Here is a 15,977-nt window from a genome sequence, read left to right as displayed (position 1 = left end):
CCTTGTGTAAAGAGAATTTTTTTTCACTGGGATATGTTTACTTTGTGCTTTAAGCACAAGCTCACAGCGCATGATTTATTTTAGCAATGGATGTACTGTATGTATACCTACAGTACAGTAGCTTTAAATCTGTACTTGAGGTGGCCATCAAATTGAGCCTACTTGGTACTGTCAGTTGAAATATTAATATGTTTCTTTATATGAGTTTTATGTACACATTGTACTGTATGACCCATTACTCTATACATGTGGGTGAGTGGTCAATTTGTACAATAGTTTTGTTTGTTTATTCTTATAGATGGTTTTCTCCTCACTGGTTTAATAATAGGCTATTGTAGGTTTGTTCAGGTACAGTAGGTAAAGATAGTACCAATACCATATAATGACAGTACATTCCAGATAATTCAATAGATTAGATTTCCAAAGAATAAAAAAAAAAGTTTTATTAGATAATACAGGATGTATGGTTGTCAGAGACATATAGTACAGGAAAGATTTAATAAAGGTGTGACGGTGTACTCCAGTGTTAAGTTATTAAACCATGTAATCTATTCAATGGTATATTCCAGGTATCTAATATTGTGAAACATAAACAGTGAGACAGCCAGTCGACAAATCGTGTCAAATTTCGACTCGGAGAGGGCGCCCTACTTTTCTAATTTAGTTCAAAATTGCTAAATTTTAGGGTGTTGGAAAAACACAATATTTGTAAATTTAGCTGATTATCGGAAAAATATTGTTAGTGAAATGAATTCATAAATGGTTTTAATATATTGTTATGTAAAATTAAATGTATTTGAACAAAACGATAATCTGTAATTTAACGGCAAAATCAACCAATGTCTTTTTTCCGAAATTGTACCCTAGAAAATCGTTAAAATAAAATATTTAGAAAAATTGAACAGTCCTGAATTTAAAATCCCTGTTAGAAAAATTAATAATCTACAGAATACGATATTAAGATACAAAATTCGGTGGTTGGGATGCAGCTCCGACTATTCAAACTAAAGGTACCACTATTTGTTCCATCGAAAACTAGCGAAACCGCCATTTTGTAAACACATCGTCATCGTGTTTATGAATTTATTTATAGCGAACGATATACGCGATGTTTATAATTGTCCGCGTATAAGAATTCATATAAATAAATACATTCCAATACAACGTATATTATTTACTTGTTTATTTATCACAGTATACATTTTAGTTGAGGAATATTTATCATAACTATTATAATAGCTTTTATACGAGTCCGAGGCCTAGCCCTATTAGCGAGCGATTGTTCCAGGGGCGGAAAGTCACTTAGTGACGTTGTGATCGGGCGCGTCGGGCCTAGCTAATATTAATAATATGACCTGAAATAAGCGGCTAACAAGAACTGTTATATACTTGCTTACAATTGTTTTGTTATTGATGAACAAACAAGCAATTAGATTGAATAACAAATTATTTATTCATTTTTTTGGGGTAAAAACATGTACAAACTAGTACTGTATAATATAAATTAATAGTATTATTATTAATACAGTATTAATAAAATATAAAATAGGCCTAACATACAATAAATATTCAATTTTTAAGGTCTACCACATGACAATAACATAATTTACAGAGTATAGTGTAGTAGGTTTGCATTCAACATAAATATTTGTATTGTAATTCATCTAAATCCTCTGCAACATACATATTTGTAATTCAACATTTTGTTTTAAATAATTAAATTATAGTTTGGGTATATGACAATGTCGGTAGGTACCGGTGTCATCTTTTTATCCACTTCACTCTCAGTTTGAAGTCACAAAGACAAAGAACTCTGCATCATCAACGCTTCCTGAAAGTGTCAGAAAAAATAATAAATATTATTTTTAAAAAAATGTTAATGTCTGGTTGTATATATAATTATAATATATTATATGATGACATAAAAGTAAGGGAAATGGAAGCTGTATTTTATTAATTAATATTACAGTATTTACTATTATTATTTATATAATCTAGGCCTACTAACTAGTAGCCTAGCTAGGCATCTATTGAGCCTAATAAATCAAATAATAAATGAAAAATAAAATTAATACTCATTGAAAAAAAGTATTTTTTTGGGGGGGATCAGATCACCAGGCTAGGCCGGCCAGGACCAATGATACTCTTAACCAGTACAACTAACGACTATCGGATCAGCATCAACACAGTACAACACACGTCTCGCTATCGCCTATACTGACACACGTGTCTCGCGTTGCCGAAACCACGCTCACAGCTAGAAAATGTACCTACCTTTCGAGGCCTGAGAATACACCAACACATTTTGAACAGGATAGAAATATATCATACTCGATTAAACTAATATTATTCTTGATAAAACAATTGATTATAATTTTTTTAATTTGTTGGGATGCACCTCCGACTATTCAGAAAATGGACAACAAAACAGTAGTCAAATCGTACCACATTTATAAATTTCACGAGTCCCGACTTCAGTCGCCGAATGTATTGTATTAGCTTCGGTTTCTTTGAAGGAAACCGATTGGTTATTCAATTATACTTATTAGCAAATGCTTTTACCATAATAGGTAATGTTGGGAGCTTAAAATAAAACAGCACTTATTTGCTAGGCGACGAAAAATCGTGGTTTCAGTTTTCAACGATAGGTGGCGCTTCTAAATCGTCAATGCGGAAGTAAGTCGATTTTACACGATTTAACGGTCAAAACGCGAAGTGGCTTTCCCACTGTAAACATACACCCAGTTTTTAAATAGAAAGAGTGACGAAGGTGTAAATGACTGAAATGTTATGAAAATCAATGTAGAATACTCCATTTTCGTTTAAAATATTACATTTACGCTTCATTTAAACCAATATATAAGCTATAATCAAGATCTTATTTGTAAATATCATGCCTTCCTGTTCTATTGTTTTCAAGTTCATAACCTATCATACTGTAAAAGTCATTTGAATTCAATTTTATACTTGGTGGTTTGTGAATGGAACAATTACCTCATAACTGCTGTATTAACATGTATAACTCAGTGGCGTAACATAGAGACCTGAGGCCCCTGGTTTAGTAACCTTAAGTGGCCCTCCAACGCTGGAGGCCTCGGGTGTTTTTAGTCTTTTTCAACATATTTTATTGCCTGTTTTTTTTCGTCTGGGCACTGCTCAGGGACCCCATAAGCTCCGGGCCCCCCTGGGTTTAGCCAGTGAGCGCTCATAGCCGTTATGCCACTGAATGCTACAATAGTAGAATTTTATGTGCGTTTATGTTTTAGACCACCAGCTAAAGCTCCTATCATTAGGTTGTCCCTAATACCACAATCCTTAGATATAACGAGTAATTGTAATTATCACTAATCTTGGTATAAACATTGTACAGTATACACTGCAAAATACTGTATATTAAAAAACCACCATCACGTAGCTTGACCGTCTTTACAGTAACTAAGGGTGCCCCTTAGTATCCATTCTTGGATGTACGGTACAGTACCAGTCAAACATAATAAACTGTAGATGAATGTATGGTATGTAACCACCAATCTGTGTCGCCTCGCATGATTGGATAATGAATCATCAGGCCGTCACAATACCACACTATTGTACCTGTGGTTTACCACTGTCTATCCTTTATCCTACTCCTCTTTGTACAACCATTTAATTGTCAAATATTGTACAGGAAACGGTTACAGGTAGTAGGTGTATTTGCTCTTTAGTCGGCCAGGGTGAAAGTATAACAGGTAATTCAAAGTATTTTTTTAAATAAAAATTCATAACATATTCTAGAAATGAACAGTTTTTATTCCGAAATAATACATTCATAGCAGGGACAAGTGAAACTCTTCCCTGGTTCATATGCCATGTGCATGGTCATACTAGTAGGTGTTGATGGTGACCTAACCCTAATGCCATCCCTAACACAAAGTAGGAATGTATTATGGTTAGGTTTGAGTACTAGCGCCGATATAATATTCAACAATTAAATGAACTGGTACTGGTAAACATATGTGAAGCCAGACACTGTAAATATCATTTCCTTTGTACTGTAAACATATTTCTCTTTTCATCAGTTTTGAGTTTGCCATTTGAATCCAAATTTCTTCTACATTTTAACCTCTCTGCTGCTAAAACATATTTTTTTTTTTAACTTGTACTGTAATGTAAGCCTAAAATATATATAATTATGCGATATATCTGACTTCAAACTGTAAATCACATAAATACAATATTTTTCATACTACTAATATGTTGTACCTACAGTAGATTAAAATAACTATTATTACAACAACTAAATGTTATAGCCTATTATAGAAGTGATAAACTAAATGGGTTAAGTCTTGGCATCAGAATTAAATAATTTGAAATAGCATAGCTGTACTTAGTTATAGTAACTACTAAAGTATCTATTATATTAGTCAATTTGATTACAGGTGGTCGTGTTTAAATCAATCATCTTGGTTTTATTCATTTACATGTACCTTAATTAAGACAGGTGGATAATTTGCAAAAAAAACCTCTGACCACCTGGCTCAATTTCAGTTGGTCATCTCAATCTCATAACCACCATTATCAGATAATTTGGACACTTGACCTCGACTGATGTCCAGTAGGTTGTAGGTAGCTACGTAGCGAGACGAGACGAACCCTGATAAGGTTAATAAGTCCGCAGAGCTTCCTGTGGAGGAAGAATTTTAATGCATCTTCGTGGGTAGGTAGTTAGGAAAATGTTTCATTTCATTGCTACAGGATCATTATAGCCTTCAAGCGGAAACCAATGATATTATGTACATACAATCTCTAATCAAGTAATAACATTTCCACAAACCTCTTGTTCCCAAAAACTTGAGTAATAAATCATAAATACATTTTAATAAATAATATTTTGAAACATCATTTTTGGTACCAATGTTCATGTACGTGTGCAAAGAGTTTGTCTTGTCCATCAAGTGACAAAACACCAAATGATAACATTTGAAGTCATGATTTCAGGAATACTCAATCGTTTTGCCTACAGTACCTTATGTGACATATGCAGGGATTATAATGTACTAATTATCCCATTGACACATAACATTCTTTTCACACTGCTCTGCATTTAGGTGGTATTTATATTTTATGAATAATTTACACCTTGTGTAAACACTACACAATATTACTGTATACGCTATGTTATCCACATGTTCTGCATACAGTAGGTCTATCATTCTAAATCCATGCAGAAAGTAAAGTATATTCTACTGTATAGCCAAATACAATCGACTAACAACTGCATGGCAGGCAAAGCTCTGGAACATTAGGTTACGCACAATTCACAAGTTTGTTATGCGCACATTGACATTTTTGCATACATATGGTTTTACACATTTGTTCGGCACCTCCCGCAACTTGTCAACTCTCCACAAGTTGCATCGCCTCAAATTAAAAATGGAAATTTGTGTCAACCAGATTTTTATGATATACTGTGTATGCAGCACAAGTTATTTTCTCATACCATAGATTGAAGCATATGTTTATTGGTTCAGTACACTGTAGATGAAATAAATCATGTTTTTATTTCAACATGTAACCTTATTACTAATCATTATTACATTTTTTAATTGCATGTCTTATACAGTATAAGTAACAATTATAACTTTTTTAATTGATCATTATGTATTAGTTTATTTTACAATTAATCCTACTGTAATTAAAACCTAGTACAGTAATTGCCTTGTTTATTTATATGTTTTTGATTGATGTTTCATTACATACATTCATTGGAGGAATGAATTTAGTGAATTTAGTGAAGTTAATCAAAACAATGTCTGAAATCTAGGGTATATAGCAAACATCAACACATTTATCCTACTGTACAATATTGTGCTTGAAAAAACACATATTTTAATATTCATGAGGGATATTTCCTGCTTTGTTGTGTGTATTATAAATGATAGTTATTATAATTATTTACAAAAATATAACATTCTAATAAATTATTGAATCGTGTACACTTTAGTAGTTTTATTTTTCCAGTATTTAGTTTCCTTTTGAAATATTTATACATAGTTCTATGTACAGTGTGCCTTACAGTATGTGTGAACAGGCTCTAAGTCTAAGGCTTATTTGTTTCAAGATGGTGGACTAATTATGCCGCCATACGATTATTATTGTTATCAATTGAACCTTGGACACGCCTTAATATAAATTTTTAATGTGATAGTTTAAGTTTATCTGATGATAATTCTCAAGTAGACAAAGTAATAGTTCATAGATTAGAATATCTAATAGCAGTTCTAATTGTATACAATATGTATGGAAAGACTAGCCACGCCCTGTGAGGATGCCTCACTCTTATGTTTGTGGTTTTGGTGATGTTTGTTTAGTTATTTTAAAACCACATCTTTTCCATTTGAAGACCAACCACAGATATAGTACTGTAGTAGTAAACAGTTCTCTATAAATTCTTGAGTTCAAATCAGAGTTAAATTGTGGTTTAACCAGTTTTACATTCAAATACAACAGTATGAAATATGTACAGTGTCCGCCTCCCCACTCCCCCTGAAAAGCGCTTGCCTAATGTTGCATTCTGAAACCTATCAGAGTTGAATTACAACCGATTTTAACTGTGAAACTTGTTAGAAGAAGTTAGAATTAAATGAATCTAAAGAAGAGATTAGAAGTTAAAATTATAAATCATTCAGCCAGCTGAGATATGTTTAAGTACTATAGACAAGAAATGTAATAGATTTTATGCACAAAATATTTATCTATTTTGATTATAATTTATGCACTTTTAAAACACCTGCTCCTTCACAACTGCACCTACTATAAACTACAGTAAACAATTGTATCTCATCAATGTCTATTATCCGAATACTTACCTGAATAAACTACCATTGACCACCTCAAGGAGAGTAAGATTTTCCATAATACAGTAAATGCCATTGTAAAAAAATATAATGGTACATTCCATCACAAATCCCACAAAATACTACTTTTACCATTAGATGAACACTTTAGATCTGAAATGATGGTTGCCAAAAGACAAAATTTATTTATTAAAATGTGTAATGCAATGTATATATATATGTGTTTATAGTAATTTTGATCCATGAAGCAGTATCAAAGCCTTTAGTACTCATTGTGTATTAAACAAATTTCCAACACATCTAAATTTAAAACTGAATTGAAACAATATTACAAAATTAAACATAGATAAATTATTATTGTGCCATTTTATCAGATGTTTTGCTTATATGCTTATATATTTATGAACCCCATCTTATAATGTTTGTTTTGTTAAAATTATAATTACTATCTTTTTAGGGACCACATTGGAATTAAGTTGTTTTACTTTAAACGACTTTATGTGTTTTCCCGTGCATCGTCAGACTTCATTTATCCCGCCATTTTTATTTGCTTTTTTGATGTATTTTAATATTTAAGGTGATTATATATATTATTGATGTATTTTTAATGTTATGTATTGAGATGCCAAATAAATGAAAGAAAGAAATGAAAGAAAGAAAGGGAACTGTGCTATATTGTATGATACACTATCTCCATTAATCATTTATCATGTGTCTTCATTGGCAAATGAGATTGACTCCATTTAACCTGTGTATGTAGGACACAGTGGTTTACACCTATATCAACAAACACACACTACAGTAGGTGTCTTGGGTGTCTATCAATTAACATTGTGGAATACCTACTATGTGTATTTGCTTTTAATTTTTTTTTTTGGGGAATTTTTTTTAATAATTTTTTTTTTGATTGATTGTGTAATTTTTTGTTGACAGAGAGTAAGAAAAATTAGTTAATTCTGACTTTATACATATTTTGTTAAAATCTTTGCATATTTATTTTATATCTAAGGATATATTTAGACCTACACCGCATATGATACAAAAAAATTTCCTCTGTAGGCCTGAACAGGCTCTAAGTTCCAGCAATTGTTTATATAAATTTATGTAAATATTTCAGTTATTGGTATTATACAACAATTCTACTTTTTGTTTGTTGATTTGTTTAACACATTAACATTTGCAAAGAAGTTGGCGCTAATTGGGTAATTGTAAATGTTTTTCTCTTGTTTTTCTGCCATTTTTCATATTCCACCAAATTGAATCAAACTGTTAGAAAATAGATATTATTATACTTTTTGTAGTTAATTTGCTAGCAAGTCAATACCCTTTCTTTGATTGATTCTTTCAAATTTAATTTTCATTTGATACAAATATTTCTGTATGAGATATGGGGGAGTGTTTTGTTTCAAACGATATGAATATGATATCAGCATTTTGGAATGCCATATTGGGACTGATTGAATGATACTTCAGGGTTATCAACCTGATGGTTAACGCTATTATACTTTTATTTGTAGAGTAAAATACGAAAAACTATGTTTCAGGATTTTTTTTTTTAATGTAATGTCATCTGGAAAAATTACAGTATCGGCCAAGTTGTCTAAAATGTATTATTCAAATGTTTTGAGTTTTTGATCATTCTTGAGGACAAGACAAAAATATTTTTGTTAAAATCCAGTGGCCATACTGTAACCATAAAGGAAAAAAGATTGAAATAATATATAAAAAAGTACAGTAATAAGGCTGAAAAATTTGATGAAAAAAGGGGCACGGAATTAAAGTTTTATTTTATAAACTTATTATATTTTTATTTTATAAAGTATAGCTGTTACACAATTGGTTATGAATGAGACCTTTCCAATGTATGTTAGGCAATTATTATTTCACCCCCTTCAAGCCAACATTAATGTGAACACAAACATTCACCACCCCATTTAATAACATGCCCTTCCTATACCCATTGAATGTAGGTCAGTATGACGTAGCATGTAATTGATAGGTAAGCCCCTATATTGTGACAGTTAATGTTTTGGTGCTCCCTTCATGAGATAAAGCTAGTGCTGTGTTTAGGACCTGCTGTGAGTAATATCAATGTGTTAGGAGTCTCCTTCTTCTCTTAGACTAGACCAATGCAGCCCACGACCAAATCACTTTCTTTATAGCAACACATTCTTTTGAATTATTACACTTTGCATGCTATAAACATGATACATTATGTAGGTATTATGAGCACACAAATTCACAGTCGTTTCATTCTGAGTTGGCGGGTGGGTTTATGAGAAATAAATGTGATTTTTGTCAAAATTTGTTGTTCGACATCTTATGTTAGAAAAACAGCAAACTAAGTATTTTTAGAAATACAACTTTTGTGAAATTTCATAGAATTTTGTATTGTTCCATTTTTCTAAGAAAACAATTTGTTGATTTCACAGAAATAAAGTACCGTAATCGAATTCAAGTATAATAGTACCAAAACAAATTTAATAACACAAGCAGCTGTATTTTGATAAAGTCTTGTTACAAATGAAACGATATACAGTACTGTATTGTTTTTTTTTTACATCATGATGTTGTTTTAAAATTGTGTTTATTTGTATTACCGTATGTATTAAATTTGAAACAATTTCTCGTTTCTTATTTATGTTTTATATTTAAAATTGTTATTCTTGTTAAACAATATGACTTTTTTCTTGTTCAGTGAAATTATTTAATAATTTTATCTTTCAGATCTGATTCTTATCAACTAGAAAATGGCGCTTTCTAACGGCCCGTCAAGGGCGGGGGACAGCCAGATGATGTCGTTGCTGGACAATATGATTGGAGTCAGTGACTGCGTCCTCCTTGAACCATTGACCGAAGACGCGTTTGTTGAAAACTTGCAAAAAAGATTTAAAGCAAACGAGATATATGTGAGTATCTACTATCTAGATAAAGATCTCAATGTATTGTTTGTTTTATATAATAAAGTTTCAAAGGTTTTGTTAACAGCAGATAACTACTAATAAAAAATAACTGTCTCCTAACAGATTTTATTTGCATGTAAAATATCAAAAAGTAGAGTAACATGAAAGGTTATTGACTGGTAAAAATTGCAGTACCACTTTATAGAATAAAAAAAAACAAAAAAAACATGAATTTTTGACGTAAAGATTTTAAATTATTGACCACACGATTCAGGCTGAGTGATTCATGATATCGCTTATGGTATATTTGTTTGTTTGTTTGTTTCATTCGGTACTCAAGAAATACAACAAAAATACCAGGATGACCCATAAAGCTGAAACAGCTTAATTCCAATGGTGTCCTTTACTATTATAATGTATAATTAAAAACAATTTTTTTCCCTTTTTTTCAGACGTATATTGGCAAAGTTGTAGTATCAGTGAACCCCTACAAACCTCTGCCTTTGTTTTCACAAAATAATATTAGCGAGTATCGCGGAATGAACTTGTATGAGTTACCTCCCCATATGTAAGTATAACATTATGTTCTATTAACTATCTCATACTGATACTAAAAACATATCACGACTAAAACCAAATTTTCATTTGCTCTGAAGGCGCTTTTACGTGTGTGTTAGGCTTTTGATCGCACTCGCATGCCTCATATTTAGATTGTGGTACAGACAAAGTCCTGATACTAGAACTAGAATTGCACTCAACGCCCATGCAAATTAATTCCTAACTACAGTACAGTGTCATTAATTCTTATACTGTAATCAAATTTAATATTACTTTTACAATTTAGATACGCGATTACAGACGATGCATACCGGGCAATGAGGGACAAAAACCGTGATCAATGCGTTATAATCTCTGGCGAGTCTGGCGCAGGAAAAACAGGTCAGTATCTTTTTTAATGCAATCAAATGTCATATGGAGGATCCTTGTATTTGGCTTTAACCACTCCGATTTTAATCGGATCTTTGTCTAGCATTTTTGTGTATGTTGAAGCTTTGTCTACACTCTCAGAACTTTAGATATAAAAAAATGTGACGTGCTCATATATGAACATGATGATGTCATATTACTACCATATTTGGGTACAGAGCTTAACACTATTTTGACTTGATCTTGACAGAGGCAAGTAAGATTGTTATGCAGTATGTCGCTGCAGTTTGTGGTAAGGGCAGGGATGTGGATACAGTCAAAGAGCAACTTCTTCAGAGTAATCCGGTGCTCGAAGGTAAGCTAGACAAGGTGAATGAGTATCAAGAGGATTATTTTGACGTAACATTGAAAGTGACAAAGATAAGAGCTAATTAATAGATTTGTTTGTAGAAATGAGCAGTAACAGTGACTTATTTAAAATATAGGTTGTCTACAAGAATTTTTAAATATTGTTTTTAGAAATTGAAATTGGGTTGACTTGTAACTGAGGAACAGTATACAGTAGTGGGTTGGGCTTTACCCCAGGATGGGACAAGAGTTTGGTTTATATCTCAACATGGGCTTATACTGTATCTCCACAAGTACTTTCTACTTAGATTTTAATGTGTTTCACCTTATATAAATATTTGGCCTACTTTGCCTTGAAATATGATATCAAAATATGAACTATTCAATACACAATATCTCTGCTGATATCTAAGATACCATAGTATACCCAATTATTGTAATATGTTACGGTAATGTTGTGTGATTTTGCATGCAACCTTTGGCCTTGTTGAGATTGGCAGCCTAAGATGCGTGATCTACCTGAATCAGTAGGTAATTGAGCAGTGATTAGCTGATGGATATCCACTTCTGATATCTTAGCCTCCATGCCTAAGGGCTAAGCATTCAGTTGTCTCATTTCACAACTCAATTACGCACTTGTTATCAATGAAACGATGCTTGCGTGGCAAGAATTCATGTGTTTCGAAACAAGATACGCCTGTTACAAGTGGATTGTTTATGATGATGAAATTGTCTTTAATTATATCATTTAAGAAAAAAATTAGATTTGATAAAAATTCAAGAAACTCAAATTCAGAAATTTATAAAATTTATGAAGTCAAACTTTCAAATTTTTCATACCTACATGTTTCATTCTCAAGATTGTTTTCATTATTTAATAGCCCAAAAATTCCAAGATGAATTTTATTGTCCCTAGAAATGAAATAATTCTTTTAGTGTTGTTCATATATATTCAATATTATACACATATATTTGACAAAGAAAATGGTTTTGAAAATTTCTTACAGCTTTTGGAAATGCAAAAACAAATAGAAACGACAACTCATCACGATTTGTAAGTATAAATGTTTATTATACCTACTGACAAAAGATACTTCTAAAAGTTTGAATCTTCCATTATTACCACCATGTAGTTGATCGTGTGTGTGCGAGTCTGTTTGTTAGTAGGATTAATCAAAAAGTTATTGCCAGATCTTTACCAAATAATTGTAACCACAGGTAGATATCTGGTCAAGGGCCACTTAATTAAATTTTGGAGGCAGTCCGGACCAGGATCCCAATTCTGGACCACTTAGTTTTATTATTTTCAAGACTTGCTAGTGTTCAAACATGGATATCTAGTGCTGAAAAATAATAATAATAATAAAATTTTAAAAAATAAATAAAAAAGATGATGGAAGAAAAAGGATCCTCAGCAGGAATTGAACCATGGATATATAACCATTACACCAAACTCACATTCACAAAGTTGTAGTGAAATTAAGTAAAGTGAAAAAAATATATATATTTTCAAGAGAAATCTTATGTATGGAAATTTTACAGTAGGCGGTAGGTATGCACTCTCGGAGTGCCGTTCTAGTTTATGATGAATGTGGATTGCCTATCTAGTCATAGATTGTACATTAAGTGCATGTTACAGAGGGTACTGATAGTTATCGCTGACCAGCAGTGGACAAGATTTAAAATAGATCACTCAATAGAAACTTATCATATTGAAAAACCATCCAATACCTCATATTATCTATAACTCGACTACTAAGGCAAAAAACGTTAGGTTAGTCACCCATGTGCTTATCAGGAACCTAAAAAAAAAGTACCTATGGCACTCTGTCATCTATTAAGATCCACAGGGACAAGTAGTGTCCATTCAGCATCGATACTGCTCTGCTAGTAGCCTACCTATGTCAACATATAGGCCTGTAGTATACAACTCTCGGTATTGCTTTGGCCTAAGAAAACACAGCCTAGCATGTCCTACTGGTTTTGAGTAATATAGCCTAGTTTTTATTTTGAATGAACACACCTGCATGGTTCTAAAATGTTTCATTGTGGAAGAAAAATAGTAATAATGTATGAAATTTGTTATTAGATTGTACATTTAATACGAATATCATTTTATCCTTAGGCTAAAAAGTGCCATTTATGTTGTTTTGTGTGATTTATCTATGTGACACTGTAGGCTTCTGTGCTACTTGCCGAGCTAATGCAAGTTTAGCTTGGCTAAACATATTGTTTCTGCTTACATATCATTTTTAATTTAATAATATTATTTTCATAGAATAATTGTTCAATATTTGTTTTACCCTGCCCAATAGCTTTTCTTGGCTATCCCTTCAATGTTTGGTTCAGTATTTTCTTCACCTGCTGCCCCTTAGCTATGATTGGCTATCACTTCAATATTGATATTGTATTGTTTGTTTATTTACCCGTTATGTATAACTTATAAATAAATTATTTGGCTGAATGTTCAAATCTCTTCACTAAATGGGAGAAAGTCCTATTTTAGTGTGATTTTCCGTTTTGTATTTGTTATATGTATGGAATATTTATTCTGAAATAAAGTGATCAATCAATAACATTCTTTTGACATTGTTAAATGTTCTCTTAAAAATACTTGGATCGTTGACAGACTTGCGTTGAGACTTAGCCCCTCTACTTCTTTAACATCTGATTTATGGGTAATCACTTAACTTTCAAATAAGCACTCAAAATGGCTTTATTGGATTAAATAAGGAGTGATATTAAGCCTGCAAGACTATGTAGTATCAAATATACAATTTCCATGTTTAAAGACAAGGTTAAGTTATCCCTACTAGACATTTTGAGATTAAACTCAAACTACTTCAAAGACGGAATTAATTACAATAGGATTGAATTAATAAAATACAAGATCACTTAATCTCTTATTGTTTGCTTTTCATGATTTAAAAAAAAAAAATAAATGACTTTATTAAGTTGAAAATTAGTTATGGATTTTCACTCGTGTGTTTTATATTTATTTTCTTTCAGGGAAAGTATATGGACATTGAATTTGACTTTAAAGGAGACCCAATGGGTGGAGTTATCACAAACTGTAAGATTATTAGAAATGTATCCTAAATACAAACAAAATGAACCCCTCTTTTTGGGATACCCATATTAAGGGGATACTTTCCCATGAATTATGTGAGGGGAAATCTATTCTAGGTCACACCTATGAAGGGGACTCATTGTTTGTTCTTGAAAGTGTCCCTTTAATGTAATACTGTATATAAATACTAGCACCAGGAAGCATCAAACCGTTGCATATTCGTACGCAAATCTTGCACGTACAATGGGAATATATGTTTGTACATGAATAGAGTTTGTTCCGATTTCCTGGTATCATTGACAATGCGTAAGAAAACATTGATGAGTGAGTCATAAAAGATATGTTGTGAATACTCACTTTTTAATATTATGTGCATTAAGATAGTGAAACTGATTTTAAGTCTTATTATATTTAACTATCTTAATATGAAAACAAATTGGTACCCCACCATCTGTCTTTGTGGTGCATTAAACCCTCTTTAATGTCCTTGCCTTCAAATCCAAAGGTGCTAGGTTTACCGGTAATACTGTTTCTACTCCACTCTTTAAGCCTAAAATGAGACTTTTAAGTATGATATAGTTTATCCATCATGTAATTGATTAAAAAGTTACTGTTGGACAAAAATATAATCGCATACTGAAATATTATTATTATTATTATTATATAAACCAACTTATTGTCAATTCATCTGTTTTGAAGATTTACTAGAGAAGTCCAGAGTGGTAACACAAGCTCCAGGAGAAAGGAACTTTCACATCTTCTATCAATTGCTGGCAGGTGCCCCAGATGTTTTGATGAGTAAGTATGACTCAATATGCAAATTAGTTGGGTGACTGATTAACTACATTTAGGTCAGACATTATGTAGATAATAATATTTAATTAATTCCATAATAATTTATTCTTGTCTGTTTCTCATTAAACAACTTCTAGAAAGATATGTATTATGATAAATGTGTTTTACTTTATTTTTCATGAATATGATGATTAATCAACCTGGTTTTCTTTATTTTGTGAAGGTTTTAATTAATAAAAAATGTGATTGTATTTATAATAATTATGTCTGACTAATTGGCATTGATGATGTCATAATACTTTTCTTTGATGATATCTTGCTATGATGCAAGGATGTTTAAAAGCGATTCTTCATTACAATATATAAGATTTTAATGGAAAAGAGTTTAACTGTCAAATGTATATTAAATACTGTACTCTACCATCACTAACTTTCAAACCATGTTGAAATGTTAAAATACACTGCATCTTAAATAGATAAACATCCGTCACATGTTTATACTAATTTATTTTATACCTCTCTCTTATTTCCAAATTTATAAACCATTTTCTTTCCTAAAAATCCATAATTATGCATTGCAAAGTCAGACATGCATCTGTTTTGTGTTCTGAGTGATTGAGGAATATATTTTATGACCATCCCTTTTGTCTATTTTCTCTTTCATTGTACACTTGTCCTTTCTTCAGAGGGTAAGTACAACATACCAGTCAAGTGTGTCAGCTGGGATCCATTTTCTGCTATTTTTCTTTTTTTACATTGATTGCTATCATGGGCTAGTCGGCTCAAACAATTTTAATGAAGAGATATTAGTCCACTGTAATTCATATCTGCTGCTATAGCACGCAAAAGCAGTCAATCACTTCGTCTTCACACATTTTCTACATTCTTTAAATATGATTTGGTACTAAATTTGCAGGGTTTGAAAATATACATCAAATCTTTATTTTGTTTCTATGTTTGATTTCAATTGCAGTTACTTACCTATATAATTTGATTTATTTTGCTGTGTGGTTTATTTTACTGCTTTTCTATAAAAAAATGGGGCTTTTATAAATTTTCTTGTGATATAAACATGTTTTATTCTTATATAGAGGTAAA

General features: G+C 31.6%; 1 protein-coding gene across 3 annotated transcripts in view; it reads left to right on the top strand.

Annotated features, from left to right (window-relative positions):
* The window catches only part of LOC140040254 (unconventional myosin-Ib-like), a 39,793-nt gene that overhangs the window by 7,345 nt on the left and 16,471 nt on the right, over positions 1-15,977 (top strand). For 2 of the 3 annotated variants that reach the window (XM_072086049.1, XM_072086048.1), the window contains exons 2-8: positions 9,564-9,745; positions 10,192-10,307; positions 10,584-10,678; positions 10,917-11,021; positions 12,022-12,068; positions 14,024-14,087; positions 14,784-14,882. In XM_072086049.1, the coding sequence (XP_071942150.1) occupies positions 9,587-9,745; positions 10,192-10,307; positions 10,584-10,678; positions 10,917-11,021; positions 12,022-12,068; positions 14,024-14,087; positions 14,784-14,882 (685 nt within the window). In that variant the 5' untranslated portion in view covers positions 9,564-9,586. Of the gene's footprint in view, positions 1-3,601; positions 3,729-9,563; positions 9,746-10,191; positions 10,308-10,583; positions 10,679-10,916; positions 11,022-12,021; positions 12,069-14,023; positions 14,088-14,783; positions 14,883-15,977 lie in introns of those variants that run through there. The other variant, XM_072086046.1, reaches the window with a different exon arrangement.

Source organism: Antedon mediterranea, chromosome 2 (assembly GCF_964355755.1).
Source record: "Antedon mediterranea chromosome 2, ecAntMedi1.1, whole genome shotgun sequence".
Taxonomy (NCBI): Eukaryota; Metazoa; Echinodermata; class Crinoidea; order Comatulida; family Antedonidae; genus Antedon; species Antedon mediterranea.
This window is presented reverse-complemented; position numbering and strand designations above follow the sequence as displayed.